The sequence below is a fragment of the Podarcis cretensis genome, assembly GCF_951804945.1.
Source record: "Podarcis cretensis genome assembly, chromosome: 3".
In the NCBI taxonomy this organism is placed as follows: domain Eukaryota; kingdom Metazoa; phylum Chordata; class Lepidosauria; order Squamata; family Lacertidae; genus Podarcis; species Podarcis cretensis.
The window spans coordinates 104,375,301-104,402,671 of NC_137172.1; the positions used below are offsets into that span (position 1 = coordinate 104,375,301).

At 41.2% G+C, this 27,371-nt stretch overlaps 1 protein-coding gene and 1 long non-coding RNA gene across 2 annotated transcripts in view; one reads left to right on the forward strand and one right to left on the reverse strand.

Moving 5' to 3' along the window:
* Positions 1-16,225, forward strand: part of LOC307212786 — a 148,089-nt gene extending 131,864 nt beyond the window's left edge. Inside the window, exon 2 of the long non-coding RNA XR_013837215.1 lies at positions 16,148-16,225. This is a non-coding gene — a long non-coding RNA (uncharacterized lncRNA). The remainder of the gene's footprint in view (positions 1-16,147) is intronic.
* Positions 1-27,371, reverse strand: part of KLHL29 (kelch like family member 29) — a 428,500-nt gene that overhangs the window by 280,038 nt on the left and 121,091 nt on the right. Inside the window, exon 3 of the mRNA XM_079969762.1 lies at positions 13,902-14,213. Within this exon, the coding sequence (XP_079825888.1) occupies positions 13,902-14,162 (261 nt within the window). The 5' untranslated portion in view covers positions 14,163-14,213. The remainder of the gene's footprint in view (positions 1-13,901; positions 14,214-27,371) is intronic.

Consider the following 27,371-nt stretch of genomic DNA (forward strand, 5'->3'; position numbering starts at 1 on the left):
GAGCCCACCATGAAAACCTCCCTCATTCTCTTTGAATGGCAATGGTGCCCACCTGAGAGGTGCCGGAACTGAGTTCTTGCAAGTTCCCACTGGAAAAAAGCCCTGATTTTACCAAATAATTGTGGTGGTTTGTAGTCTTAAATTGATGCCACTCACCCTTAGCTCTTCAAAAGGAAGCAGAACAAGAAATGAAACAAAATGAAGTCAAATAAGGTTTAAGAAGCCAACCGATAGTTGTTAAATCAAAACACTCAAATGAAATATGGGCATTCATTATAATGCCACACAATACGTTTTCATGAGAAAATTATAAACAAAATACTACAGTGTAATGCTTAAACACCACAGTATTTCATTTTAGTTAGAAGGAAGTGCTTTACTACAATGCTTAAAACATAGACTGAATAAAGTTTATTAAATTAGAAGGCCACGGCATTTATGAGTTCCATAAATCAGATCAATGGAGCACAGTCAGCTCCAGAAGGTAACTACTGGGCCTCTACAAATGGACAATCCAAGAGACTTCAAGGCCCAGCTTTGCTATAAATTATTTATAAGGAACACAATGTGGCATTGTGGTAGAACCTAATTTGTAATGTCTTTTTAATGCTTTTACAGCACAACATTTGCACTCATTTCTAATCTCAACAGATGACAGGTTGCTATTATTGAATTCCCATTAATATGAGTTATAGGAACAATATATTTTATTCAATATCATTCACCCCAGGCTGAGCATGAGTCCACAATAAAACATCGAAATCAGTACATTTCCGAAATAGAAAGCACCGACATCCATCATAAAAGCCAGACTTTATGTTCAATGCTGTACATTTGACCTTGACTCTATGTATGTCTGATTGTGCAGAAGACAACGATGCCAGTCAGCATCCGTATTTACCAACTCAGCCTCATGGTGGTGCATGAAATACTCTTGCTGATTCCTATTCAACGAAGCAATTAAGTCCATACTTTTAACAAGCAGAGTGTTTTGTTGACCCCAGTAGAATTAATGCATGCCAACTTAAAAAAATTAGTCACAATGAAGACTTGGCACAAAGCACATGCTCTATCTTGTTATTTGTCTGCTGTCATGGAAGAAGTAACACAGGCTGAACAAACACAGAAAAGAAGCATCAGTTTCATATTATGTATTCACTGGGGGGAAACACAATTCAAGCAGATTAAATAACAAGTGCATAGGAACTGGCCACCATTTTACTCACAGATTTAAAAACTAGCTGTTGAAAATGTCATTCTGAACTCTCTCTCATACTTCTGTGTAATATTTACACAGGATGCTTTATTCTCTATACCAGGCATGTCCAACAGATAGATGGTGATCTACTGGTAGATCATGGAGTGTTCCTGGTAGATCTTTGGCCTGTCAGTGATCCCCCCCCCCAAAAAAAGGAAAAACAACAACTGTGGCTTCCTAAAAAAAATGCTCAACAACTTTGGTCCATCCAACGACAATGGGCAGATTACTGCCAGTTTTTTTTTTACACTGTGGGTAGATTGCAATCTGCCGGGAATTGAACGTCCCTGCTCTATACAGTACAGGCAGCCCACATTTTAAGCACGACCACACGGCAAACCTATAAGGGACCCGGAAACGTCATAAAACACATCACTAAAAGGGCAGAACAGGAGAGGAACAAAGCTGGGTGTTTCAATTGTACGCAATTTCATGCAACACGCAACAACCCAGAAAGCAACCCCTGCGCAAATTAGGAGTTGCCTATATTCTGAATGTGAGGGACTCGGGTGGCGCTGTAGGTTAAACCACAGAGACTAGGGCTTGCTGATCAGAAGGTCGGCAGTTCAAATCTGGGCGACGAGGTGAGCTCCCGTTGCTCGGTCCGTGCTTCTGCCAACCTAGCAGTTCGAAAGCACGTCAAAGTGCAAGTAGATAAATAGGTACCACTCTGGCGGGAAGGTAAACGGCAGTGTTTCCATGCGCTGCTCTTGTTTGCCAGAAGCGGCTTAGTCATGCTGGCCACATGACCTGGAAGCTGTACGCTGGCTCCCTCGGCCAATAAAGCGAGATGAGCGCTGCAACCCCAGAGTCGGTCACGATTGGGCCTAATGGTCAGAGGTCCCTTTACCTTTTTATATTCTGAATATAAAATAAAAATATCTCTTCCCCCTCCCCAACCACCAAGTACTCTTGATGCTTTTCCTACTTCCACTACGGCCAGTGCTTTAAAAAGCCTCCCTGAACCATTGGCATACCAATTCCTACCTCCATGTATTGCATCCTCATGGCACCCCTTGAAACAGGTTGCTTCACCCTCCTACACAGCAAGGGTCATCCCTGGCTATGCAGTTATTTACTGCTTAATCAAAAATGGCATATATATATTTTTTTGTTCCTTTCAGAGGATACTTGAAGGTACTTTTTTGCATTTAAATATAATCCACATTTTTCTTTGCAGCTCTTTTAAAATGGTTTCATTCTGATTTATACACTGGAAGGGAACTTCAGAGTGGTAGAAAGAGGAATCTTCAAAGAATTACAACTCTGTACCGTACAAATGTCTTTCTGAAGAAGGATGAGAATTTTAGAAATCTTTGGCACAGGTTTACACACGTAAAACTCATATTAATAGAACTAGTTCTTGCTCATTATATGAACACAAATCCCATTAATAATTCCATTAAGCTTCCACTTCAGTTCATTATTTTACCCATTCCCACTCCACTATATTCACTGTCAACATCTGCTGCTTCTCTTGAGGAGAGAGAGGGCAAACAGAGCACACACATGCTTTTGCACTCAAAGCAGTTGGGAGGCAGGCAAGCAACAATGATATAAAGCCCATTACACTCTCAACTAAAGGCTGAATGCATCACCTTACAGCAAGCCAGCTACCATCCCAGGATGCATTATCCAACATCCATGCCTGAATTCAAATTACCTAATTATCAGAGCTACTCAACATGCTTGCCGAATGCTTACTAAGCAGAAACTTTTAAGTAAAAATGATGCAACTTAAGGCAAGGCGACAAAGACAATGGAGACAAAGAAGAAGAAAGCACATTTGAAAAACAGCTACAAGTGAAAAATCATATGTTAAGCATTTTAGAAAGTCAAATACTACACATAAACTCAGTGAACCAAATGTTTGTGTTGTAGAAATAGAAGCTACTACAGGGCTCCTTGGTGAAGCTTTTTGGCATAGAGCGAACATGCTGACTTACAGCACAAGAATCTCAAGGTAAGAACAACAACACAGGATGTTTTCCAAGTATTATGCTAAATCACCATCACCAGCTCAATATGCTGTATTTCATTTTATATTTGTGACTCAATGCCCCACAGACACCAAAAAGAGCAGTATCTCCTGGTGACAATTCAAGCTGATATTCTGGAGCTAGAAAAAGGCCGAAAGACCAGGCAGGACCAGGAAAACCAGGATTGCTTTGGGGAAACCGAAGTGGCATGCTAGATTTTGCTGGTATTTTTCTTTTTTAGGGTTGCCATTGGCTCCACTACATAACCTCACATGCAGAAACATTTTTGGGAGAAGAGATGGCTGAGCAGCCCGTACTTTTCCAGTTGGTTCAGGTACTATTACACTTGAGTCTCCCGTATAAAAAGAGGTAGCAAGTACCCATTGGGCACCAAAGCCTACTCTTGACCAAAGGAGCCTTCAGCACAGGGATCTGCTAATCCAGAGAAGCAGCAGTTTGGGAGTACATTTGGGCTACATTTAGCAGCATCCCTGCAGCAAACATCTCTTGTAAGGATCCAGGCCAGTGTTGCACCTTTATCAACAGGGCTGGGTATTCATGGTGATGCAGGGAAAGGACAGGGCCAGTATGTCACTTTTCACCCAGCTGAGATATTTCTCTCTAAGTTTAGCACAAAGCAAGGAACTGAATTCTCTCCTCTCCTGAGTACTCTGTAAATAGCATAGGAGAGGATCATGGCAGAAACAATTGCAAGAACCTGGCTGGCCTCAACAATGAAGGACAGCCAACCTCCATACACAGATCATGAAGCACCTGTTGCAGTTATACTTTGTGGTTGATAGCTGGTGAATGAACCCATTGACTTTGACTTAAGGAAATCCTTCTGCCTGGCTCTACCAAAGGGTTTCCCAAACTCGGGTCTTCAGCTGGTTTTGGGCTATAATTCCTATCATCCCTGACCACTGGTCCTGCTAGCTAGGGATGGTGGGAGTTGTAGTCTAAAAACATCTGGAGACCCAAGTTTGGGAAACCCTGCTCTAGCAGCTTCTTCAGAGACCTACTGACATAGTAACTTCATTACCAGCTTCGTGCCAGCAGGACTTGAAAAGTTTAAGAATTGAAAGTTTAGTGTTCCCTTTGGGACCTGCTATGCTGCCAGCCCCAGTATTCCCAAATCCTCTTGCTTCCAGCTTCTTCTTCTAGGATTAAGCAAACTTCTCTCAGCAAGAAGTCAGCTGTAAAAATGCTAGCAGCAGCAGGAGCCCTCCTGTTTTAACAACCTCCTGATGCTAATGGGACTCAGGAGGCTTCATTATGGAAGGTGATGGTGGTGGTAAATTAGGAGAAATCATGCAGATTCTTATGTAGCAACTGCCAAAGCTTTCTGCGTCGGGCACAACAAGAAACAATAGAGAATGCTTAGGTAAGAATGTAGGAAAAAGCCTTGCAGGATCCGGACAACACAGTGGGTAACCAGTTGCCTGCAAGAAGGACCTGAGCACAACAGCATCCTCTTGAATGACAACCGATATTCATTCAAGGAAAAGTGTGTGCTCCATAACATATGGTGGTGAGAATGGAGTTAGCAACTGGCCACTACAGTAGAAGCAGAGCCAGTGTTTAGTTCTTTTGGCTGGTTGCCATAGATCATGACAACCTGAAATTAAAACTGTTACAAAAAAATACATTGCATAGATTTGATAAAGCTTCCAGTTAGAGGATGGATGGTGAAGGAAAATCCTATCAGCCAGAGATAGTGCATGCAAGCACACTTTCACAATGCATGAACAGGACCGATTCACCACAGAAAAGGATAACGTACTTTAGTGGAATAGCACATGTATGTGCTCTGTGCATATAAACAAATGCACACTAGCCACCCAGTTTATAGAAGAGCCCAAGCCCTGATTCTAAATCAGCCACATCAAGGTCTGTGGAGCTACCACCATTCTACCAAAAGTGCAGGCTACCAGCTTCATTGGTAGACTCAGATACTGGATGTATGCAATCTGGCAATGTATACTATGTGTGGCAAAGTACTTCTAATCTCTTGGTCAGATTATCAACCAAACTACACCAAGGGCAAGAGAGTTGATCCCAATGAAGATGGACAAAAATTGCTTAGCTGTGAATATATATTTTTGGGTATGTAATTAGGAGGCAAATGTGCATAAGGGTTTCTTAATGTAGCAACCCAGACAGAACCATTATTCACTCAACATCTCTGCTATCATTAGCACCCATATTAAATCAGTAACTTGTAAAGCTGTCCTTAGAGAAGAAAATAGTTCCAGAGTTGTCTGCATGTGCAACAACATGCAAGTGTTTGTTGGTAGCTATAGTTTATCATGTTCATAAAGTGGAACAGACGAGCACAGAACTCTTAAGGATAAATCAGCATCTGTGCATGTGCATACTTTCTTTCAACACTACAAAGGGCTCCAGCAATGCACTTTGAATCTACCTACTCACAGAAATGATGGCAGTTTCGCAAATGCACATTTACTGGGCGCTTTGAGGCACTTGAGTGCAAAAATACTACAACAACAACAACAACAACAACAACAACAACAACAACAGCAAAACCTGTCCAAAAGATGCAAGTTAGATTAGTTTCCACCAGAAGTGGATATAAATGGTAGAGTAGGGAAAATTGTACTTTTGAAGAAATATAGATATATCTATAGTAAAGTTTAAGGGGCCTAGAAATGGCAGGAAAAGGACTTGCTTTTTTTTAAAAAAATAAAAAATTCAAAGCTATAGCAGAAGAGACAGTGAATAGACAATCCGCTAAGTGAAAAATCAATTGTGTGGGTAGTGAGAGACAGTTCCGCTTCAACACTTAGCAGATAACACGCTCTTTCATGTTAGGGATGTGTCACCATTCATTTGATAGCCAACTTGCTCCTTCATTTCCAGTGCCACGATTCCATTTCCTGGATCCAAAATCTATAGTGACCCAAACACTGTTTTAACTCTTAAGTTGCAAAACATGAAGCTATGTAGGATGTGAAGTTCCATGAAGGTCACTGATGAGATGCTGCAACAGGAAGGCTATTCCCAAGTGGTTTATGCCCTGGCTTATTAGGTTACATTTAAGGAGAAAATTGCCCTCATGACTTTTTTCTGTTGCAACAGTAATCACGATGCTCAACCAATCTGTTCTCCAGTCAACAGTATAAAGCAGCATAAACTGAAATAAGAATAAAAAAAACCCAACACCCTAAAACCACAAGATCCACTCGCAACGATTATTTATTAGACTCTTGATGTGGATAAACAAATCCACAACTGAGTTGCTAGAGGGCAGGGTTTAAAGGGGAATACTAAAATTTGCACAAGGATCTGTTAAAATGAAACAACATTGTTTTACAGACAAGGAACACCAAAGCTGGTAGTTTGCACAAGAACTGCTGTGATAGAGTGTTGTGTTTTTTGTTTTTAAAAACTTGCTGTTGTTAAAGACAGAAACTCTCTGTGATCTACTGCAAACTCCTAGAGGATTGTCTACCAATAGATCCTAAGCTACCTTCTCTACCTCCCCGACTTACTGTTGGGATACTGCCAGGGAGACAAAGGCCATCATGACCCCACGTCGATTCCGGATGATCCATCGATCTCCCGTAGACACGCAGTATCATTCAATTAGCGACACGAGCTCCAGAAATAGCTTGCCACATTCCAGAGCTGATGCACGCTCTATTAGCAGAATTCACACAGCGAAAGATGCACGCAGGAGAGCATTATTTACAACTTTATTCAGCGTTGGTCAGAACAAAGAAAACATGACTGCCTGCTTCAATGTCTCAGGCACAAAGAAAGAAAACGAAAGCATAGACACAACAGAAACATCCTTTGAACAGGAAATATGCAGGCTGTGACACAAACATCCTGCTCCCTTTTAAGGTGGAACGGAAATATCCTAACACTTACATGTTCAGTTCAATTTCAGTGTGTGCCAACATGCTGTAATGCAAAACTTCAGTGGTTCACTTCATGCCTACGTACTCTCTCAAGATAGCATCAAGATTAGCACTGACAGACAAATGGGTAAAAAGATAGGTATATAGGAAGGGAGTGGGGGTGGGGAAGTAAAAAGTAGTGATTCATGATTCATATTTCAGTCCCAATTCCATTTACTGTGGATTGTGCTCTCTCTCTCTCTCTCTTGCTCTCTCTCACTGCTTTTTTTTTTAAAAAAAACCTCACCCTATTTTTGAAGGATGTGTTATAGCAGTAAATGATTCACAGCAAGTGGCCTACATAAGAGTGATTGCCAGATTATAATAGTTTAAAATAGTTAATTTACCCTTTACTTTAAAACTCTGTTATTTAAAGGCATCCTTCAGTTAAACTCTGGTCCAGGAACGGGCAATCGGCACTGACTTGAATCGAGGAAGAAAAGAGTTTAAATGGGGGGAGTGGGAAGGAATTCCACCATGTGTACAGACAAGCAAAGTGCATGTCGATCAGCCTTCGTCAACTTGGTTCCCTCCTTTTGTTTTAGACTTCAACTCCCATCAGCCATAGCCAGCGAGATCATCTGATGGTCACCAGTTTAGCGAAGGCTGATGTAGGTTACATCACCTCTTGGATTTTCTTGCCAGACTATATAAAGGTTCTCCCTAGCTGCAGACGAACCATTAAATCATAGCAGCCAGGTTGTATCCATGCTTGTTCAGGAGATATATTAATTCCACAAAGAGAAACTGAATATCACTCACTGATTTAAATCAATCTCTCCTACTACGTATTATACTATTGTCCATACAGAGCCTGATTTGGGACTGCAATAAGTCTGGTAACAGTCATACGTGGGATGTTACATGCTTTATTTATCAAAGGGCCTAGGTTCAATTCCTGCCATCTGAAAGTAAATCGGGTCTTCCCTTAAAGAGGGCACATATTGCAGTGAGACCTGGACAACCGACACCCTGTGTTGTGGGTGGGTACATCTGGTCAGCCACAACACCCAATTGGTAGGTCCCTCGAAGCTGGGTGCAATTTGGCCAATGGGACGCAGTCCAAATAGTTTGAGGGACCTACTGTATTTATGCCCATGCGCGTGACCCAGAGCTTCCTCTTTCGGCGCATACATTCGGAACACCCGCCCACCTCTTCCTACTTTTAGGGCCTGTTGCGCTTGACCTTGCTATGCCATCATGGGTCGTCTGTCGTTGGGACAGGGGCACAGCAGGAATTTTCCCTGTGAGGGGGTTGTGCCCGCGCCTGAGTCCAGGGGGGCATTTAGGTGGCGGAGATAGCCTGTGCCTGGCTTTCCGCTTATCCAGGTGTTCACCCTTGGCTGACCTATGCTGGCGCCCTGGGTCAGCGCTACCTGCATGGCAGGGAGCTAGTCGAGCCAGACCCTATGCAACCAGTCACTTTCTGTAATCAATAAAGTTGTGGCCTAAATTCTGCCAAAAACCAAACCAAAAATCTGAGTCAAGTGTGTATTTATTTAGGGGGGAGGTTTCTGGGTCTGAACACGCAAATAACCCTTTCTGGAATCCTATGTATAATCCTATGTTTGTCTACTTAGAAGCAACTCCCATTGAGTTCATGGGATTTGCTTCCAGGTAAATGTTTATAGGACTTCAACTTCATTTACCTATCAGAACCCAAAAGCAACAGAAAAGAGGATCTCACTTTACAGGGGGTTGGACTACATGGCCCATCCAGCTCTACAATTCTATACCTCACATTATTTCAGTCAACAGGTTTTTTTGAACTGTACTATATTAACTCTCAATGTAAGCTATAGTCACAATGAATGCTAAAGGTCACTGTGACAAACAAGCCCTGAATTTGCCTCCTGATGACCCAGCAACCAATGAGAGCTGGTGAGAACAACAGCCAATTAAGAGAGTGAGAGGATGGAATTTAAGTTATATGATGACAGTATAAGGGGCAGATAGGGGGTTCCTGACTGGGTAGGCAAATGAGCTCTCTGACGGTCTCAGTGGGCTCAGATAGGGATTATCTGAGGGTTAGACAAGGACCTGTGGCAGATAGGGATTTGACTCCCAATGGGAGAAGGACCAACTGTCAGTGTGGGCAATTGGGGTTTTGAACTATTTGAGGGGGGTTAGCTAGACAGGGCAACCCAGCTGCGATTCCCTGTGGGGAAGTTAAATCCAGGAAACTTGGTTTGATAAAGAGTGCTGTTAAAATATATATTAAACTGATATTCTGGAAGTTCAGTTATAAAGCGATGTTAGAATTTGTTAACGTCTTGCTTTGCAAAACGGAACTTAGGGACGAGTCTTTTAAAAATTGAATTCACTTTTCCCTTGCAGAAGAAGGGTGACGGGGAAAGACGCCTGGTTTCTCTGAAAGCAGACAAATGTAGATGACAGCCGTGTCTTTTATATGCAGACAATTTCATTTGAATCAACAGATAGATTAAAGAATACTTAAAAAGAAAACCTGAAGATACATGCAGGGAGAAAAAGTGAAAAAGATATAAAAGATTCAAAGTAAATAGCTCTTGGCTAACACACACTTTGACTGACTTGCCGGATACTACAGCTCTCTCCCCTTTCTGAAGTCAAAGCATTTTTGATCCAAGTGCCAAAGCCTGGAAACAGTGTCTTTGTATACCTAAACATGTCACACTTGTGATCTTCTAAGTGCTTCCTGATGTAAATTGGTGCTTGAAACCAAGGGCTTTCATCTTCAAATAGGGCTAGGACTGGAGTATGGACAGGCCTCTTGGTTCTTTCAAACGACGATAAACACATTGCAAGTCAACAAAACAAGCATATATAAATTAATTGGAACATCAGTTCTTTGAGTTAATAATCAAAACAAAGAAAGAAACCCTGAGGTGCAGAGGAAGTTTAATTTATCAAGCACAAGCACAAACCTCTCTAGATGTTTTCATTTGGCTTAAAAAAACCAGACTTTTCAAGTACGTACAGACAAAAATTAAAGCATTATCTGTTATAAAATACACAGCTGAAATCCAATCCAAACCCCCGTAACATAAGGCACAAATAATTAATAGGCTGCTTAAGACAGAGATAGTCAATGTGGTGCCCTCCAGATGTTTTTGACTCCAATTCCCATCAGCATTAGACAGCAAAGTCAATAGTCAAGGATGATAGGAGTTGTAATCTAACAACACCTGGAGGGCAACACACTGGCTTTTAGGGATTTAAAGACATGTCAGCCAAAAGTAACTGGTTTTCAATTCGAAAGGTCAATTGCTTGATAGAGCAATTAAATATGTTGTTTGAACAATCTGTATTATACAGATTGTATTGCTGTATTGCTGTAAACATGTGAAAAGAAGCAGCCCCAGGAAGAGATGAAAACCATAATCACATTGCCTTCCAATACCAAGCTTCCAGGACACATTAGCAGCCCACTGTAGAAAAAATATTCCAAATACCAGCTGCTGGAAAGCACAGGAGCGCAGAGTGCTCTTGTGCTCATTTTCTGCTTCCTGGTTTCTCACAGGTATCTGGTTGGCCACAGTGAGAACAGGATGTTGGACTAGATGGGCCATTGCCCGACCCAGAAGGCTATTTTTACGTTCTCATAAAATACTTAGTGAATTTGTTTTTCATAGGTAAGGTGACATTCAACGCAGAACCAGGCAATGCCCCAATAACAAGAAACAACAACAATAAATCTCATCCTGAGAGACAGATTCATCCTATCAATGACTAAGCAGTGTAAGAGCTGAGAAAAATCTGTAATCTATAAAAAGATGTAAATGTTGGAAACGAAGAATAGCTACCAAAAAAATAAATATAAAAATCAGCTATCCCCAATCTCCCTATGCGGAATCCAGACTTCCAATGCATGCATGTACATTTTGAAGCATGACATCAAGCCACTTACAAGTGGGTGGTCTCAACCCACCTGTCAGTTGGCCTGTGGCGAGCTACTTAGATGCCCCGATATTTTAGAGAGTCCCTCCTCCTTTAACATAAGCAATTTTCAATCTGAGATTTGGTCAGTAAACACAGCAGGAAGCCACACCAGCTTTCTGTTGAAACACGAACAAGTGATAATCTGCTTCTCTCATAATATTTTCATTTTAATTCCCAAGTGAGCATGCTAATGACAATAGTGTGGTGACAATTTTTTGTATGTGAAAAGCTCTTCCAAGATTACCATATATTGCTTATTATGGAAAGGGCTTTTTTTTGTCTGAAGAATCACAGTTTATATCACTAGCTTCTTTTTGAAAACAAGGGCAGTGTTTATTATCACAGTTCAGCCTCAAAAAGGACTCAAACATCTGGTGCAAAAACAGATCAACAACAGCCAGCAGATGGACTCTATGTACAATATCCAGGAGCAGAGGTCAAGACAAATGAAACCACTGTGTTGGCTTTGCAACTTGACTTCTAATCTTCTCCAGACTAAACACATCCAAACAGCAACTACATAATGTCCCAGCTTAGTGAAAGAGTACTTCAGTTTGGCTGTTAACAAATGGAAATAATGTCAAAATGCTTTGGTCATTTTTAAGAAAAGATGTCCGTATTATAAACCTCAGCCAAAATGTTTTCTCTACAGTATTAGCTTATTTCTTTACCGTGGGTGGTAGAACCAATGTGGTATGGAAACGCAATAAAAACTTTTAAGCTTGACTCTGGCTTTCTTTAAATAACTTTATTGTCTCCCTTTCTGGATCTGTTTCATTTGGCACTTAGATTTATTTTTAAAAATGTTAGGAAAACATTATGTTGATCGCAAAGTAAAAAAAACAGGGGCACATATGGATTCCCATTCCACTGCTGAAAACCTTCTAAAAACCTGCTGGTTTTCGTTTTATTCTCCAATATGTTTTTTTTTAATAACTTTCTTATCCATTTTTATAAGCTAGAAAGGAACAAATAAGCCACTGTGTACTAATTAAAATCAACAACTCTTGGCTTAAAAACTTTTTAACCAAGGAAGCCAGGAAAACTTAGTAGCAGAACAAATAGGAAAATGAAGAAATTGACTTTCTCATTTATATTTTATCGTCTTATTGTTTCTTAAAATTGTTGAATACACAATGTTAACTTATTTTTCATATTTACTTTGATTGTTCTTTTTAAACCACTTAGAAATCTGTCAAGTAAGTGGTATATAAACTTTGCTAAGTAAAATATATTTAGAAGTTGGCTCCTGCTAGTCTCTGCAATGTACTCCTCACCCTACCCCACAAAAAACATGGAGATGAAACTATTCCTTCTAGCTTGATTTATAAATCTTTGGCATGGAGGGGAATACTATATGTTGTTCTTTCCCCGCTAAAACATGACACTGACCATATCCATCACAGGCATCCATTCATTCTTCTCCAGTCAATACACTTAAAATATTATACATGCATCACAGGAGTATCCCCACACCAAACTCTTCCCACAACACAACAAAAGTGGTGACACCATGTTACACAAATCTATAAAGAAAAGCTCTGGAACTATCATTAGAGAAAGAAAGAAAAAAGCTCAGAGAAGGTCCTCAGTGAAGGTTCTCAGCAGACAGAAGAGACGAGCTGTTTGTCCACTCTCCTAGAGCATATGCAGAGAGGACAAACCCCTCTACTGAGTTTATCCAGATACCTGCACAGGCAGAGAACTCACATGGAGTATTGCAGAGAAAACCAAAAATACTAAAGTTTGCAGAGATAGTTCAAAAGATTGGGACTACTTTTGCATGGCAATCAACAACTGCAAAAGCAGGAAACATGTGACAATGAGCACCCCAGAAAGCACATTTATGAACTATGGGGGAAATTGTCCCAATTGCCTAAAAGTAATGAACTAAAAATGGAATCTCCATAACAGACAAGTTGCATATTCCTTGCACTTTCTTTGCAAGCCGCATTTCAATTGCCTCAAGTGTATATATTGGTGAAATATGACAACACTTGCAGAAAGCTGTTGCTTAATGGCACTGACATTTCAAACTGAGTGCCAGGATGGCATTTTCCTCCTATAGCTGAACATGGAAATGATGGAAACTGTTTACATGGGCCACAATTAGAACGTGGCTGGGGGTTTTAGGGAGAAAATGAGCTGCCAAAGAGGACAAATTCAAGAGACATGGCAATAAACTTGGTGCAGAATAAAATGTTTACCCCCAGCTTAAGAGGCTGGGAGATAACAGCATCTCTGATAGCAACAGGAAGTTGTAAAAGGTTATTGATATTAAGATAAGAATTTGTGTATCTGTTGGGGATAAATGTCAATGACTTGTGCTCACAAGTGGTACCTGGGCTTTTACAATGGGCTTTAAGCAGGAACCACAAAGTAGTAAAACAGCTAGTATTTACACTTTACTGTATCCTATTCAGGCCAAGAAGATAATCATTCTCGTTGCTTAAGTTATCCTGCAACATAAAGGGTATGAGCAGGCAACTAAAGAAGAGAACAAGATAAGACAGCTGTATATACAGGAAGGGGAGGATAGCGATGTACATTTTATACTTATGCTCAAGACCGTTTCCCTTTTTAACTATCAACCTTTGCAATGTTTAGACAATATAAGCTTACAAATGCACAGTAGGGCTTACTACTCCGAGAAACTATATAAGGAAGCTTGAAGGCATCAATGGCACCGACAAGCAAAAAAACCAAAATCCCAGTGCACACTGTCAAAGACAGTAGCATGGTCTGAAAGGAAAAGGTGGTATCTTCTCAAGAGGTTTTCCTTAGCTAATACAATATAGAGTACAAAGATTTCCTTCTTACTTTGGTTGTTGCAGCTGCAGAAGAGTTGGCCACAAGTGTGGTTATCACATCACTGTTCACTGTGGTACAAGCAACTGTGGCTGGGGCATGCAGACGCGAGGGTACAATTGGCACAGGCAGAAGCCCTGGTCTATTGTTGCTATTGCTGTTCACTGTGCTGTTGCAGTTACTGCTGTTCACGTGGTTCCCATTGGTGCTCCACTCCCGGCGGTCCCATCCTGTGCGATAATCTCTTTCAAACCGGCTGTGGTGCCGTGACATCTCGGCCAAAGGAGGCTTCCGCCTCTTCTCAAAGGGATTTTCAGAGGTTGCCTATCGAGAACCAAGACAGGAAACAAAATGGTTTTATTAAACTAAGTCTTGAGAAAGGAACAAGTTGTGCTAAGTCATCACGCTCATTTCTTTGCCTTAACATGTTGGGCATGACAAAGGAACAGAAGAATTCTGTTGTGTGCCTGGCTTCAAACTGCATTTCAGGAAGTCCTAATAAGAAAAATCCAAAACAAAGGGAACAAAAAACAGAATGAATCTGTAGTGGGGAGAATGGTCTCTCTGACCCTACAAGGAGGTTCCCCAAACTACCTAGTGAGTTATCAGATGACAGTTTACGGACAATGAAACACCACGCTTGAAGTAATCTGCCACTTGAACTCTCAATGAGGGATTAGCTCTTGACAGCAGGATTATATTTCTAACAGCTTCCTAAAAATACTCTGTCTGGATCTTGCAACATAGAAAACATGTTTGTATGATGTTGGGGGAAAGTAGTATTGCGTAGGAGTGATGCACAGAATGTGATTCACAACAGCAATTCATTTGTTTCACTCCCAAACACAAGAAAAACAAAAGTAGTTTGGGAAAGATGAAGCTCACTTTATGATCTAATGAATGGATTACTAATAGCACATGAATGTTCTATATTTAAATATGAGAACAACACTTTCCCCACCAAAGAGTGGTAAACAGAAATCTTTTTGTGGCCCTGCTTATAATTTAAAAAGGTAAAGGTACCCCTGCCCGTACGGGCCAGTCTTGACAGACTCTGGGGTTGTGCGCCCATCTCACTTAAGAGGCCAGGGGCCAGCGCTGTCCGGAGACACTTCCGGGTCACGTGGCCAGCGTGACATCGCTGCTCTGGCCAGAGCCAGAGCCAGAGCCAGAGCCGCACACGGAAACGCCGTTTACCTTCCCGCTGGTAAGCGGTCCCTATTTATCTACTTGCACCCGGAGGTGCTTTCGAACTGCTAGGTTGGCAGGCGCTGGGACCGAGCAGCGGGAGCGCACCCCGCCGCAGGGATTCGAACCGCCGACCTTTCGATCGGCAAGCCCTAGGCGCTGAGGCTTTAACCCACAGCGCCACCTGCGTCCCGTGCTGCTTATAATTTAGTTTCAAGCAAATTGTAAAATGAAAGAATATTGATTTTTTTTATCATTACTTTTCAGAATTAAGGAAATATATTTCATTATCCATGGAACTGTCACCAATATAGGGAAAATAAAGGGGTTTTTGTATATTTTTATGTATAAAAATTAAAAACGTAGTGTCAGGGGCTCAGGAGCAGAGGCACAGGGGAGAGAGGAAATGGAGCGCGAAGGGGAAGAATCTGAGGGCAGCGTAGGGGAGTATGAAAGTGGCCCGAGAGATTCCATGAGCTTCTCCAGCGAATCAGAAGATTCCCAGAGGGGGGCGCCGATGGCCAGGGCAAGGGGGGTCCCAGGGGGGACACACCAGAAGCAAGGGGCCAGCGGGGACTCCCAAAGCAGCAGCGGGAGATCAGGACCAGCTCCTCCACCAGAGCGTAGTGGGGGGGAAGAGTCCCATGTATCAGGGCCAGCTTCTCCTCCAGCAGGGAGAGAAGATGAATCAGGGCTGGCCACGCCTCCATCGCAGAGTGAGGGAACGGAGGGGAAGTCAGGTCCAGCTAGCCTCTCCGAAGGGGGAAGCAGTGACAGGAGCAGTGTAAAACGGTCAGGAGGAAGGTTGCCGGTTGGGCGCGCGCGCCAAGTTCAAATGTACAGGCGCGCGGCACAGCAGAAAACCCGGATTGGGAACCAGGTCCTAAAGCCCGCCGGAGGCAGGGGGAAGACTCAGGGGACTCAGCGTCAGAAGAGTCTAGAAAGGGCAAGACCCCAGCGGACAGGCGGACCCAGAGGAGGAAAGAGCAAAGGAAAAGGTGGAGCAAGGCTAGAGTCTTAAACTGGTGTCTGGGGGGAGGAGATTCAGACGGAGCTTCAGCGGTCTAGAGTTTAAGACGTAGAGCTGCGCGCCGTGGCTTTGAAATCGAAACTGCACTTCAATAAAGACTTTTATATATAACAACGGACTGGCGTTGGTCCTTTGTGAGCTGGGACCTCGGGCAGCTCTGACACGTAGTTTTAGTAATTCATTTATATAATCATCAAAACAACATGAATTCCGACATTAAACTTTTAAGTTACTTGCCCAAAATGGACTACTCACTAAAAGAATATTTCTGGCATATACATGGGTTCTAAGCATACTTATATTTTCCACAAATTTTATTTCCCATAATGGTAAATAATTTCTTTACCTAAAACAGGGATGGAGAACCTTTGGCACACCAGATGTTGTTGAACTCCTACCTGCATCAGTCCATGCCAGTTGTCAGGAATGATGGCAGCTGAACATCTGGAGGTCCAGAGGTTAGACACCCCTAATCTAAAAGAGTAATGTCCATGAACTAAATGCCTAAGGTCACAATTTTTCCAAGAGCATTTTGCATCATCTTCAGCTGATACAATTTGATGAAGAGATCCTAAAGTTCAATCTCCATTCTGGGGTGAAAAATTATGCAAGCCATGTTCATTCTGACTGTAACAGTATTAAAATATTGTCTGTTATAACTGTCTACTAGTTGTTTTTTAAACAATTCATTTTGATTCTGACACTATACCTATAGGTTAAAGTACAGATTAGACAGAACCTTGAAGCTCAACTAAAAAACAAAACTCAAACCATTTCTATTATTATTTCTGAAGCATGCTCTTTTTTAAGAAGTACAATAATACTCACAATTATCAGGACAATTATCAAACAAAAAGGAATGCTGGGTGTGTAGACATATGAGGAGTGTGTTTTAGACATCTAAGCAGTGGGAGGTGATGTGCCTGATTTTCAGAAATCACTCCCCCCAACCCACAGTACCCTCCTCCACCCCATTCCACATAGTTCAGGAACTTCCCCCCAACTCTCTGGAAAGGCCTTGGGAGTACAGGTGGCTGCAGAGAAGGAGAAAGAACAAGAAACTCTCCCCCCTCCCCAATTCTACATGCTTTAAACGAATGAAATGAAAAAAAGCAAATTCCAGCTGCAGCCATCCCCAACTATTGGTCATGCTGACTAGTGTTAATGGGAACTGGAGTACACCAGTGTGGAGAGCTCCAGTACACTCTCCAGTACACTGGAGAGCCAGTGTGGTGTAGTGGTTAAGAGCGGTAGTCTCATAATCTGGGGAACCAGGTTCGCGTCTCCGCTCCTCCACATGCAGCTGCTGGGTGACCTTGGGCCAGTCACACTTCTTTGAAGTCTCTCAGCCCCACTCACCTCACAGAGTGTTTGGTGTGGGGGAGGAAGGGAAAGGAGAATGTTAGCCGCTTTGAGACTCCTGAAGGGGAGTGAAAGGCGGGATATCAAATCCAAAAAAAACACACCAAAAACCAACATCTAAGAGGGCACACCAAGCTGGGAAAGGTTGGCATAGGGGATGGAACAGCCCAGCCTTGGTTCTTTGTGCAAGAGAAACATAAAGTACCTCCACAAAAGTATCATTTTTAGAGAGCTAGGAGTGTTCTTCCCTTACTCCCAGAGCAAAAATAGGACAGGCACACACCCAGCTTTTTGGAGTGGGGCACAACAAATATATTCTTCACAATTTTGTAAAGGGAGCTACATGAGGAACCCCAAAAGAACGCCTTCAGAATTCAGAATGGACATTTTACTCTGCTTCAAGATCAAGGCACCTAACTTTGTAGTACAGTGGTACCTCTGGATGTGAACGGGATCTGTTCCGGAGCCCCGTTCGCATCGTGAGCAGAACGGAACCCATGTCTGCGCATGCCATGATTCGCCGCGTCTGCGCATGTGCGTGGCGTCATTCTGAGCGTCTGCGCATGTGCAAGCGGTGAAACCCAGAAGTAACCCGTTCCATTACTTCTGGGTTGCCGTGGGACGTAACCTGAAAATATTTAACCTGAAGCAAATGTAACAAGAGGTATGACTGTACAGTGGAAACTTGGTTCTCAAACGTAATCTGTTCCAGAAGTCCGTTCGACTTCCGAGACATTCGAAAACCAAGGATCAAAGGGACGTCAGCAAGTTCAATGGGGAAAATTGAGAAACGCGCCTTGGAAGCTGTTCGACTTCCAAGGTGTGTTCGAAAACAGAAGCATTCACTTCCGAAACATCTGGCAGCCGAAACTTCAGGTTTGGCTGTACCTATGACACAACTGATGATAAAAAAGAAACATACTTTCAGTCCATGCCTGGCCATTTTTGAAACATGGTTGTTTGTTGCACTTTGACAAAGGGGAGCAAATAATTGGTGTAGCACATAAGTAACCTTTTCAGAAGAAACCAGATACAAAGCTACCATTTCCAACAACCTCTGTCCTACCATCAAGTGCTTTTTCTTTTTAAAGAAAAGCACTAAAGCACATATATCTTTGAATACTTTTCTGCCATGCCCCACAAAAGGTACAGTGATTTGCACAGTGACTGCAGGATCCATGACCAATGCACAAAGGGGACATTCTCGCCTGTTTCCAGGAAAAACTGAACACATTCATAAATCTATAGGTGTGAATTGCAGATATGTCCCAGCCCAATTCCAGTTGGAAGTTAACGTTTCATTGTGTTTATTCTAACAAGCTTCTATCCCTCTAGAAAATGTAACAGCAGATGCTGTAGTTATATTCAGAGATACGGCAACATAAGAAGCAATCCTTTCAAGCAAAATGGCACATCTTTTTACCAAATTAAATTATATTTAATCCTAAATATTTTGTTAATAACTTTTATCACATTCATCTTCCTCAAACTAAATTCCCCAAACTTACTTTTTTGTAGAAGTACTACTTCTCCATCATTTGCCTGTCCCTTGAAGTACTTTTTCACTGGGCTTCCAAAGTTTCTATCTTTGGAGGCATAAATGCACAGAAAAATAGGCTTTCGGCCAATACAGAGCTGAAGAATCATATTTCTCGCGCTAATAGGGATTTAGCTTCATTAAGTGACTTCAAAAACAAATGCCAGCCCTTTAATTAAATTTTTCTCTAATAAAATACATTTAGATTTCTGTTTCTATTTACAAATGCGGACACAATACAAATACATATGATCACAAATAGTTTTATGGAAGCAGCTTCTTTGTTAGAAGTTAGAGAGTAGAGACTCGTGAAAAAATTGGACTGTAAATTTGCAGATAAAACACTTGCATTGCATTCAAAGTTTTCAAGCCATGCATTCCAAACTGCCCGCCTTTGTTTCATATTCTAAGGGAGATTTCCACAAAAGGGGAGGTGGTGGCGAATGCCTGTAAATAGATCTAATGCCAAGTACTGCGTCTGATAAATATGAAAAACATTTTCATACTAAGGCCAGTATCGCTTCAAAGAGATGTCAAGAAGTAAATAGATGTAATTTTATCAGAGAATGTCAGCACAAACTAAAATAGACAACACTAAAGACCAAGATACGGCAGTCACACAAAATGTGCTATATTTACAAACACATGATAATATTTTTAATCTTGGGTGGTTGCAGCACATTAATTAATTTTATATTTGATGAATCCCCCCCCCCCTTGCTTTTAGAGTTTGTATGTATGGTCTCATTATTTTGGAGCTTCCTGAACTGATTTTATTGTTCTTAGAACTTGTGTTTCAGTGTTTTGTTTTTGCTGTGTACATCGCTTCAATGGCCTTATGAATTTGCATGACAAGAATAACCCCAAATCATGAATTTTATTGTTAAAGGTAAAGGTAAAGGGACCCCTGACCATTAGGTCCAGTTGTGACCGACTCGGGGGTTGCGGTGCTCATCTCGCTATACTGGCCGAGGGAGCCGGCGTACAGCTTCCGGGTCATGTGGCCAGCATGACTAAGCCGCTTCTGGCGAACCAGAGCAGCACATGGAAATGCTGTTTACCTTCCCGTCGGAGTGGTACCTATTTATCTACTTGCACTTGATGTGCTTTCGAACTGCTAGGTTGGCTGGAGCAGGGACCGAGCAACAGAAGCTCACCCCGTCGTGGGGAATCGAACTGCCAATCTTCTGATCGGCAAGTCCTAGGCTCTGTGGTTTAACCCACCGCGCCACCCTCGTCCCCTATTTTATTGTTACTTACATGTAAACACCTGAAAAAAAGCTTAGATTACAGATTGTGGTTTGCCTGGTATGAGACAAACCATGAACCCAAGTTTGGATGACCTGCTAAGACAAACCATGGCTCAGTTTAGAGTACAGCAGCAGAGGATGATTGGGAGAGGAGCATAGAGCATCATTACCATTGTATGTCCGCACTAAACCATTGCTTAGCTTATTGTTACATGTTTACCAGCCTGGTCTGTGTGTTGAGGTATGGATTTTATGTGAACAAGCAAAATAACGATCTTTAGCAAGAACTGTTTTATGTGCTATTAAAATCAGAACTTTGTGCTAAACCACAACAAAGTTAGTTATGTTGCAATCGTTGGCCTTTCCATGTGTTTTGTACTCCAGACGTTGAAAAAAGAATTTTTATGTAGACTCCTCATTAGTATTAGGAACTTATTTTCTAAGCCAGAGAATCATTTTTCCTAGATTGATCTGTAACATGGTTCTAACTTTATTACATCACATTTGTTTTTCGTAAGGTTCTTACTGGAACATTTTTAATGGACTAAGAGCACTAATCCTTGGCTGCTGCACAATGGTAATATCTATCAATGCTAAATAGAGCTTGTCTCTATGGAGCACTTGGTAGATTGGGTAAATGGCATGGATGTCACTAGTACAACGATGGGATTCTGAAATAGCTGAACACATTTTACTGAATAAATGTAATAGTAAGCTGAGCCGTCCATGTGAGTGAGATGTTTGGATTCTTATACTACAATTGTAAAATAAATTACTAGGGAGTAAGCCCCCATTAAAACACAATGGGACTTGCTTGTGAATAAACATGCAGAGATCTGGTGTGGATGTGGTATACTCCAAAGAACAATGGGGGAATCAAAGGAAACCATATTGCAGAAAAACAACAATGTAATGGCTTACTAACAAAAAGAGGCTAATATTATATTTCCCACCATAAGCCAAGCATGAATGTTCTTGTGTCATGTATAATTTACAAGGACTAAATTCCCAAAGCTGTAGAGCTGTGTCCTTGTGTGCTCCTTGCCTAGAACACAGATGAGACTGAGAAAAAGTTCTTGGGTTTGTAACAACCTTAAAGATTGTCATCAATGGAATATAAAGAAAATAGCAGTCTCTTGGTATGCAGGACTAAACTGTATTTGGAGCTTTTATAGCTGAAAAAGAGAACAAATTTTGTCTTGGAGAGTGTCATTTGTTCAAGTTATTTTTGGGAAGTAATTCTACAAAACTGAAAAGACACTTTTTGTAGTATGATTATTCTCTCTCTTCTGGGGAAAATAAAAAACCCAGTCTAAAATTTTCAGGTCTATACTAATATAAAGTACAGTCACAATTGGAATATTACCTATTTCTGTTCTCAGCATCTCAAAAAGGGCTATTTTAGAGTTGGAAAAGATGCAGAAAAGGGTGACCATTATGATCCAGAGAGCACCTTCACTACGAGAAAAAATTAAAACATCTGGGGCTGAAGAATTTGGGGAAAGGAAGAGAAGAAATGAGAGACATGGAGATTTATCATGTTGTTCATGGTGTTGAAAAAAAACTCGATACAGAGTGGTTTTTATCCCACTCATAATACGAAAGCTCAGGATCATTCAGTGAAATTGATTGGTAGGAGAGCCAGCAAAGACAAAAGGAATCATTTCTACACACAGCACAGAGCTTAGCGACAGAATAAGCTACCATAATATATTTATTTATTTATTTCACAAAAATTCATATATTGCTCGACTGTAAGAAAAAACCCCTCAAAGCAACAACTGTGATGTGATGATGATCACTGGAGAGTCTCTCAATGGCTACTAACCCACTGCAGGAAGTCCACCTTTGTTTGGCAGAGTAGAGCTTTTCTTATGTTCTTACTGCTTATCCTAATTAATTACATTTAGACCCTGCCTTTCCTCCCAAGGAGCTCACATACTTCTCCCTTTCTCCCACTGTACTCTTGCTACAATCCTATGAGGTAGGTTGGGCTGAGATACTGAAAGCTGATTTGAGATGTGAACCTGCGCCTCCCCTTTACTAGTCCAACACTTCAAGCATGACACTGCAGAGGCTCTCTAGGTTACTTTCCTCTAGGACAGGCATAGGCAAACTCGGCTCTCCAGATGTTTTGGGACTACAACTCCCATCATCCCTACCTAACAGGACCAGTGGTCAGGGATGATGGGAGTTGTAGTCCCAAACATCTGGAGGGCCAAGTTTGCCTATGCCTGCTCTAGGACCTTTGAGGTCCAACAGATATCAACTAACATGTGCCTTTACTTTGATGCCAACCTGCATCGCTCCCACACCCACCTTAACCGTGCCTTTCACCCACCCATCTCACACAGGCTTTTCTTACACGCAAGCCTTGGTAAACAGAACCAGGCCGACCAATACTATCAACTTGCTTAAACCTCTGGATCCCTCCTGCATCCCTACCCTCTCGTACGTACCGTGTATACACTGAAAACATGCCGGGCAGTGTCCTGTTAAAACAAATTAGTCCATATGTTGCAGTATCCATCCCAAATAGGTAGCCAGTAATAAATTCCATCAGAATCTCTTCATACCCTAAAATATGCTGAATTAAAACATTTTTGCTCTATTGATTGGATTTATTAAGCCTTTCCTGCCGTCGGCCATATGTCATATAACTCAGCTACACAGTAGACACTTCTACTAGTTCAGTCAAAACCACACACATTCTGGATGTTGCTTTCCTTTATTTCATAGCTTTTCCTGAGAACTGGCTCTCATCCGCTTTCCTTCTCCCTTCAAAATAGTAAGCCTGTGTCACTTCAGTTTCTCCTAGGCATTCATTCATACATACCGAAAAAAGGAACAAGTACGTACACAGCCTTTCCTCACTGAGTAAAAATACAAGGACAGATCTACTTGACCAAATCCAAAGGTTGATGTAGCCCACCATCGTGTATTGCCCGCCATACAGTGGTACCTCGGGTTAAGAACTTAATTCGTTCCGGAGGTCCGTTCTTAACCTGAAACTGTTATTAACCTGAGGTACCACTTTAGCTAATGGGGCCTCCCGCCGCCACCGCACGAGTTCTGTTCTGATCCTGAGGTAAAGTTCTTAACCCGAGTTACTACTTCTGGGTTAGCGGAGTCTGTAACCTGAAGTGTCCGTAACCCAAGGTACCACTGTATATTAGATCAAACTGTGGTCTACAAATATTTAAATAAATAAACAAATCGTTCCCCACGGTGGTCAGCCAGAAAGTTACAGGAAATCCACAGTCTGAATGTGAAAGCAATACCGTGCCAGTTGTTTGTGCCACAACAACAACAACTGGTTTATAGAGATACACTGCTTTTGAACATGGAAGTTAAATTAGCCACCTTGGATAATGGCTTCTGTTAAATATCTGTCCCATTGATTTATTTAAGCTAATTTGGAAACGCCAACGGATTTAAGCTCCTTTAGAAAGCATCACCACATATTGTGGCAGATAATTTTATAATAATGAATAAAGCTCTGTAATAATATGTTATATTAAAACATATCTTTGTCCAAAATGTGCCTTCTAATTTATTTTACTGCATGACACTTGGTTCTGGTACCATGAGAAAGCAAGTCCAACATGCCTATTAAGCTCAACCTGGAAAAAAACAAACACAGACAATGGCCATATCCTAACAGTTCTGTTTACAAAGAAGTTGCAAAACACACTCTTTTAGTACCCTGGAATTAAACTGCCAGTCCACACTCCCTGCCCAACCCCAAACAGTATCACATGTAGTGTGGGGTTTCTGGAGTCCATTATATTCTACCAGCCGTTATTAACAGGAAAATGAGAGTATCAGTCTACTCTTTGAAAGCCTAATCTATGGAGAAGCCAGGGGAATAAATGAAACATTAAAAATAAAAGTTTGGGCTTTAGGGGATATTCAATGATAATAGCAAGGCAATCTCAATAATTCATACATACAACTGAATGAACAAGCAGAATTGTTTTTCGGATATCAGATTGATGCTTGTAGTTTTAACATCTACAGTCATCAGTTTTATTCCCGGTCTGTGTCAGTGTGCAGTTGGCTGTTAACTGTACATATTCAACCACAGATCATTACCTTTTTATTGATCTTACTACCCTCTTATTTTAAGTCAAATATGGAAGGGGGGAAATAGTATTGATTTCACCTCCTAGCTATTTTTGTTTTGACCTGAAAGACAATGCCTGAAGAACATCAGGGTCATTGCCAAATACACAAATGAATTAATCTCACATCCCCAATTGCAAAATTAAGCATTTCTCATCTGACTCCAAAGCATTCCTCCACCGTTTGCTGAAAAGCAATCAGACATGCCTGCTACATTAGGTCTTTTATGCTAAATAGGTCAACCCACTTAAGTCTTCTATTTGAAATATTTACTAGCATATGCACTATTTAAAAGTAACACGATACTAATCTTTTAGAACCCTGGGTATCTTAGGTCTCCATAACATTATCTATGAAGTCACAAGTACCAGCTGTCAGACACATGTAACCTTCTGCTTTCATCTACTCGCACTGGATTTCAAGATATTCAGAATGCTTACGATTCCGTAAACTTAATTTGGGCGCCTGAAATATTACAACCCAGAAATTCATGTTTGAAAATATTGTTATTTTATCCTGAATGAGTTTAAGTCAATTAAAATCTGTATCCGACTGAGAAAAGCAGCATGAAGCTGCTGGAAACAACACAAAATGACCAATATGGTACTCTGTACTTTATGATTTATTTCCTACTTACCTGGAAGAAAGAAAAGAAAAGAGGTACGTTCATGTTAACTCTCTTTCTGTACTAAGATCTCAAAACATGTCATGCCTTGGGAGTTTATGTCACACCATAAGAACATATGGATGTCATTGTTAACATTATGACATCAAAATTAAAGTTGTGTTTTGTTTTGTTTTACAAAACCCAATACATTCAGCAATTTGCAGCCTTGCACTGACTTTAGCACATCCCATAGTTCTTCTACTGTTGCAGATATGGTCACAGGGGCCCCGCCTGTACACAACGCTAAACCTCTAAAAGAGGAAACAAAAAAATTCCTTCCAGTAGCACCTTAAAGACCAACTAAGTCAGTTCTTGGTATGAGCTTTCGTGTGCATGCACACTTCTTCAGATATCTGTATCTGAAGAAGTGTGCATGCACATGAAAGCTCATACCAAGAACTGACTTAGTTGGTCTTTAAGGTGCTACTGGAAGGAATTTTTTTGTTTTGACTATGGCAGACCAACACGGCTACCTATCTGTAACTCTAAAAGAGGAATGTTTTTTCCATCAATATGCTACAAGTCCGCCAACCTGGTGAGCCTCTTGAGGGAGAAGGTTCCACAACATATTCTGCTGCCACTGAAAAGGCTCTTCTCCTTTTCACCATCTTTTTTACTTCTGAATGAGCAGGTGCCTTTCCTGATGACCTTAGGCATTCAGGAGGTTCATTACAGGAGAAATACCCAGGTCCTACACCATTAAAGCCCTTAAAAAGGTAAGCATCACCATCTTCAACACAAATTGATGCTAACCCACAGCCATTGGAGTCTCTGTTAGTAACAGCAATCTAAATTTTGTCCACGACATCTAACCACACACGTATAATTCAAGGACAGATGTCTGGGGCTTAGAGGCCATCCAACTCACTGTACAGTGGTACCTTGGGTTAAGTAATTAATTTGTTCCAGAGGTCCGTTCTTAACCTGAAACTGTTCTTAATCTGAAGCACCACTTTAGCTAATGGGGTCTCCCGCTGCCGCTGTGCCACCAGAGCACGATTTCTGTTCTCATCCTGAAGCAAAGTTCTTAACCCAAGGTACTATTTCTGGGTTAGCGGAGTCTGTAACCTGAAGTGTCTGTAACCTGAAGCGTATGTAACCCAAAGTACTAGTGTACTAAGGTAGAAGTCTTAATGTCTATAGGAATTCAAAAACGCTGCATCATCCAAACTACTATGAAACATTTCCAGTATCATTTCAAACCATGTTTTCCTTAAAAGAAGTTTAACTAGGATTCGAAAAGACTTACGAACCAATTATTGTCCTCATTCCATCTCCAGAGGTTGCAGCACCAAGGAGCGAACTTACAATGCAGAGAAGGTGCAAAATGAAAGAAAAGCAGCAGTAATCTATGGTTTACATGATACACATTTGAAAGCTCAAGCCATGGTTGGATTCTAGTCTCTATGACTACTACAACTCGTGGTTAGGTTTGATGCCCACATTGAGCCCATGTGTGATATTCAAGGGATCCTCTTCAAGGACCTAGCTGGAGGTCACTCGTCAGGTCCATGGAATCCAGTTAAGAGATCAAGAATTCTCCCCTTGTTTGCTTGTTTATATCTATGCAAGACATGTGGAATGGGATATACTTATGGGAACACAAGTAGTTAACAACGAGCATATATTCATTTAGAGAATATATCAAAATTAAGTACAGAATAGGAAAAAAAGCTTCTAACATCCCAGATTGATGTTAAAGCTATCCTACCCCTTTTAACCCATGCTTCCATTATCTCCCTCATCTCATTCTCGCTCACTATCTCAATTCTATCCAACTCTCTTACTCTCCAACTAACTTCACCCATCATTCTATCACATATCACATATCAAGTATCATGCATGCCAGCTGTCTATATTTTACAAAATTGCACCCACTTTCTGCCTTGTGTATTTATCAAAGAAGCAGGGATTTCCCTCTCCACACTAAAGAATACTACTAAAAACACCAGTGAGAAAGATGGGAAAGCAAAGCATACCAGCAGCAGCTGTTCTTTGGTATTGCTTTTTCCCGGAAAATGCATTATTGTTACACCTAAATTGGTAATTTTAAAAAGTGCATTTGGCAACAAACAATGACACACAATGAAGAGAAATGTGTGCAGAGTAACAGCAAATGAGCTGAATGCCCACAGATGAATTTGATGTACTGTATACATTACTTATTGACTTCCAAATTAACTCAAGTGGCGGCAACACACAAATTATATGTTACCTAATTTTGACGTGCAAAGTTCTACGTGAAAATGGCATGCTATCTTTGGCAGGCAAAATGTAATGTAGAGAATGGTGTTAATGTAACTTTACCTACATGAGCATTTCT